Genomic DNA, 5,251 nt, shown 5'->3' with positions numbered 1-5,251 from the left:
GGGGCTCTGAGCAACCTGATCTAGTTGAAGATGTCCCTGCCCACGGCAGGTGAGTTGGACTAGGTGACCTTTAGAGGTCCCTTCCAATCCAAACTATTCTATGGTTTAAGGAAATAACCCTGTTACACAATATATTACCTGCCAAAGTCATGTATACAAAATATTACGGAAGCAGAATACTTAGTTTTCCAAAAATAATGAGGCATGTATATGAATAATAAAAATAGAATCTGCAGCTTTACCAATCACGAGGAAAAAATATATGGGAAAATCAATTTCATATTTCAGCAGCTTCTAAGAATACTGATGTCTGGAAGTATACTTTTCCCACAAGCTTCTTAATGTATGATTATGCCCCACAGAGTTGTATGTACCTTCCTCTAAAGCCTCTAGTACTGACTTCCAGAGGTAGAACAAAACTAGAGAGTTATAATACAGGATGCCTATTTTAATATTTAACATAACTTCTACTGTTATAGCTTTTGCTTTCTCAGCAAGGAATAATATTTTTTCTTAACTCAAAGTAATAATGAGGGACACACAGTTGCTGTTGACTTCCATTTAAAGAAAGAAGTAGAACAGAAATGTAAAAGAAAATTCCATTTGCTAGCTTTCCTGAATGTCTCTTAATGCCTAGTTAATGACTTTTTTCTCAGGCATGGCATGTTTGACTGCCTGCTTGTGCCAGTTTACAGATTTAAAAAAATCAAAGTCACTGTATAGTATACAGAACATGAGATTTCAGTCAGCATTTGACATACGTGTTTCAGTTCATGATTCCAGAAGAATTTTTGTAGAAACCAGGTAGATAAATTATACTTACTCATTTTCTGTCTCTAGATAATATAAGCACTTAATTAAGGGGAATTGAAGCAGTGGTAGTAAAAAAGTGAAGGTGGAACTCTCATATGGTTTATGAGAGTTATGGTTCTCACATGGCTTTAAAACTACTCAATTTTAAGAATGCATTTTGAATTAATACATATATGTGAATATTCAGTGTCTAGTTCCACAAGTTCATTGATAGAATAAATAACTCATTTTCAAATACTGAAACTACGCTTTGGCAGAAGAGTAAATTAACTGTTTATTTCTGGAGACAATTTGTTTGATGTGTGCAATAAATAAATCACCATTTTCATAAAATAATTCCATTTATAGTTTTCCTCTTTAATACATTCCAATAATACTGAAGGTAAACTTTTAATAAAAAAGATAAAAGATGTATAGTGAGGCCCAATAATATGGTGTGGGTGAAATGGAAAAAACAAGGCTAGGAAATGTTTCCTTAGGTAGTTATATTCTATCCAGCTCCTTCATATGAGAGCCCATTTATTCTCTTTACTCTGTACCAGTCCTACTTCTGACTCAAATTTCAGTCAAGCATTGAGGGAGCAAGAAAATTAGCAGAATAAGTCTGGTTATACATACAATACATAAAGTCATATTTCTGTGGTACATACAATCATAACACTTGCGAGAAGGTCTGCTCACAGTATTACGCTCATCTCTAAAAGGTAACACCTTTCAAAGCCGACAATATAGACACACATGAAAATAATTTTGCCGTAAGTATCAACATAAAACAAGCATCTAAACATGACAGTATACCAAGTCCCTCCTATATGTTAATAAATTCCTATGCCTTCTGTAGTAAAAACTACATTTGTAAAATACCCAAATATTCATGCAGCACATCTACAGAGTTTTTAAGTATTTTAAGCCATTTTCATAGGTTTTTGTTTTGTCAATTCTAACTATTTTCATTAATAGCATTTTCCATTTTGTCATCGGCTTCACTAAAGCTCTTCCTCTTTTTTCCCACACTGAAATGTACATTCTAGAAAGTAATTTTATCAAGTATATTAGTCTACATTATCTGCAAAACTAATAATACTTAATAAATTTGATGATTTCTTTGTTTTCAGATATTAAATGGCTCAGTTTACAGTAACTTTGTCAATCCTTGGATTAAGGAACTACATCCTGGAAATAAAAGTCTAAACCAGATTTCTCTTCCTCAGCCAGCTTTTATAGGTCAGAAATCTCGTGTTTCCCACTTACAATCTGACCTCAATTAATGAAGTTTTTTAGAGGACACTAAATTATTTTTGTATAATAGAAGTTTAAATTGAAAATGTCTTGATTATTTTAATTAACACACTGTATATGACATGACCCTGTTCCAGATAGCAGGAAATTTTGGTTAGTATATTTGGGGCTATACTACTATGAAATGATTCAGATTTTTGGCAAATTGCCACAGCTGGGGTGGAAGCTTGTGTTGATGTATCAAATATTTTTCCAAAAGCTAAACTGCCACTATTAAACTAAGTAACACTACGTCTTCCAGATTTCAATGGATCAAGATTACCTTGTGTTCAACCATATGAAAGCCATGAACAGGTTTCAATATTTCTCATCTGTCACTCAATAAACCTCTTTTTTTCCTTCTCTTTGAGCTTTTAAATCATGGCCCTATTGTTCATTCCAATGGATAATTACACTGCCATTTTTATTTGATTTAACTTATCCTTCTTAAATTTTAATAATCAAGAACACTCTGTGTTAAGGGTTTTGCTGCATGTTTCCAATAATTTTGTTATAGACACACAAGAAACTTCTGCTGAAGAAACAACCTCCCACTCATCTATTACTTTCTAAAAGGATATTGGATATTTCAGTTTAGCATATTTTGTTGCTTTTCAAAACAAAACTCCCTTGCCTTAGAATGATAATCTTGTTCCAGCCTGGAATCTGATCCTGCTACCTGTTTGTACTTGCTCATTTTCATTTGGCGATTCCTCTCTTCTACATCCATTGCACCTGTTAAGTTAAAAAAAAAAAAAAAAGAAAATAAATACACAAGCAGTCCTCAATTCCAAGTTTAAAGTTATGCTCATGGAATTTTTAACAGAAAGAGATGAAATCTGATTTACTTAAATCATAGTGTATACAATTTTAATTTCTGAATTATAATTTTGCAGAAAAACAAAGAATTGTAAGAGGAGGAAAAGAGTAGATAAGTAAGTATTTCAGCAGAATCTTAATAAGTGTTGGATTATCGACACAATTCAAATGAAACCAACTTTGTGGAGGAAACAAATGTAAATGGAACAGAATGTTTCCACAGAATAGGATTTTACTATTTCAAAAATATTCAAGAGAAACTGAGTCTTTTGTTTAAAAAAAGGAATGCAAAGACAACCTGCTTACTTTGGGTGGAGATTCTGGTCCTGCATTTGTTATAGTGTGATAGCAGCATTTTTATACTGAATTACTAATCAAGTAACAACCACAGGCTGGCAGAGCTTCTGTTTACCATTTGAGCATATTCTTAGTATGCTCAAGGCAATTAAAGATGTATAAAGGAATGTTAAAGAGCCACCCAGTGGCATCACTGTATTACATTCTAATGACACACAAGTTCAAGAATGATTTCAGGATTCACTCTTCTTGGACCAAATACAGGATTAGTCTCAGTTAGGGATGGGTTCGGCATGGTATGATATGACAGGCAGCAGCTGGTTTCAGCCAACTGGTACTGTAACACTGCAATTTACTACGCAAAATAATAAGGAAGTAAGTGCCAAAGCTGAGGTGGGAAATAGAAAAATGAAAGGAAGACAAGAGCCCAGAATTAAAAAAAAGATTTTCAAACAAAATATAGTTATCTATTATACACACACAGGCTTGATTCTCTTCCACTGTAACATGGTATAAATCAAGAATAATTCATTATCCACTGAATGCTAAAAAGCATCCATTTTGACTGACATTTGTCTTAAACTTTCCATAATTTTAATGCAATAGTTGTCTAGGATTAAAATTTCAGAATCCCACTAGTCATAAATGGAAGTTTCTGTACATTATATACATTGAACAATCTGGTCTTCTGTTTATGGAACTGAGATGGGAATATTAGATTCCAGTGTACTATATAAATCTGATTTAAACTCTAAATCTCAGTTCTAAGCTGTAATCTAATAGTAAAGTGGGGCTTTGTACAGGGCCTCTGCAGGACCTCTGAGCTTTGTATTTTCTTTCTTGACAACAGTAATGGTAGTAGCACATACTATGAGAGAGACCTGCCAGCTAAATCTTGCAGCACTTTGTGGGAAATCTGGAAGGAAGAGGGTGAGAGCAAGAGGGAAGGAAATAAGGCTAAACTGTACTGTTATCTATAAAACCTCTGGCTTCTGATTTTTGTATTCAAACTCTCCATCTTTACTCCCTACAAACAACATGAGTGAAAAGCCTTCATCACAACTTTTAAGAGAAATGAAAATCAACAAAAATGAATGAAAAAGAAAACCCGGTGTTTTATAGGGAGAAACAAAATGAAAAAGACAGCAGCAGATGAAAATTCCTAAAAAAAAATATAGCTAGTTTTTCCTATCACAATTTTCCTCAACCATTATAGGCCTCAAAGCAATACTTGCCAATTTATCAGTAAGATGCAGTGATTTTTTTAAGGATCTAGTTTTAAAAGCTCTAAAGATATATTTTTTCTCTTGAAAACAAAAACTTTAAACTGGAAAATGATATTTTTCTTTTTTCAATGACAGAAGTAACAAATAAGTTGTTTTGAAGTAAAACACTCTAACTTTTGCTTAAAGAAAGAAATCATCTTTTGATGAAGTCATAACATTCTGCAAATCCACTTGTCATTCTTCAGTAATGTAACAAAGGAGATGTTTTTCACCAAAAGGGAAATTTTGTCAATTTTTCTTATGAAGTTTTCTTATGAAATCATCACATATGTTCTTTTTCCCCAGATATTCTGCCAAATTTCAAGAAATTACAAGTAGTGATGAAATAACACCTCTTGAGCATAAATTAGAAATTTCACAATTACTTGTGAAAATATTAATTCTTGTCTATGATTATTTGGCAAAGTGAAAGTTAGATTTCCAATTGTTCATGGTCTGCAAAACCAAGCACTCTGAAAAATGCAGCCGAAAGGGAAGTATAACGCATAAACCCTCAGTGTGAGTCCTCTGTAGCAAAATAAGCAAAATTGGTGGCATATTTTAGTCTCAAGAGAAAAACAAGACAGCAAAATTCAGAAAAAAAATACTCAATTTCCATGAAAGCTTATTAAAAGAAAATCTAACTTGCTATGTATTTTTGAAACTGCCTTTAATAAGTAAGTGAATTCAGTTACATGCAAAAAGAGAGAATCCTGAGGGTAGTAGAAAGTTCCTAATGCAGAAGATCAGCTTTGGTTGTACTGTGCATGGAGCTGACA

General features: G+C 33.0%; 1 protein-coding gene across 3 annotated transcripts in view; it reads right to left on the bottom strand.

Moving 5' to 3' along the window:
* RIMS2 (regulating synaptic membrane exocytosis 2) overlaps nucleotides 1-5,251 on the bottom strand; it is a 409,515-nt gene that overhangs the window by 100,342 nt on the left and 303,922 nt on the right. The window contains exon 20 of one of the 3 annotated variants that reach the window (XM_009323094.1): nucleotides 2,726-2,826. The exons of the other annotated variants lie outside the window; for them this stretch is intronic. Within the exon in view, the coding sequence (XP_009321369.1) occupies nucleotides 2,726-2,826 (101 nt within the window). The remainder of the gene's footprint in view (nucleotides 1-2,725; nucleotides 2,827-5,251) is intronic. 3 annotated transcript variants of the gene reach the window in all.

This window comes from Pygoscelis adeliae, unplaced genomic scaffold (assembly GCF_000699105.1).
Source record: "Pygoscelis adeliae isolate BGI_AS28 unplaced genomic scaffold, ASM69910v1 Scaffold174, whole genome shotgun sequence".
Taxonomy (NCBI): Eukaryota; Metazoa; Chordata; class Aves; order Sphenisciformes; family Spheniscidae; genus Pygoscelis; species Pygoscelis adeliae.
Note: the sequence above shows the minus strand (reverse complement) of the source record. Positions and strands in the feature narration are given on the sequence as shown.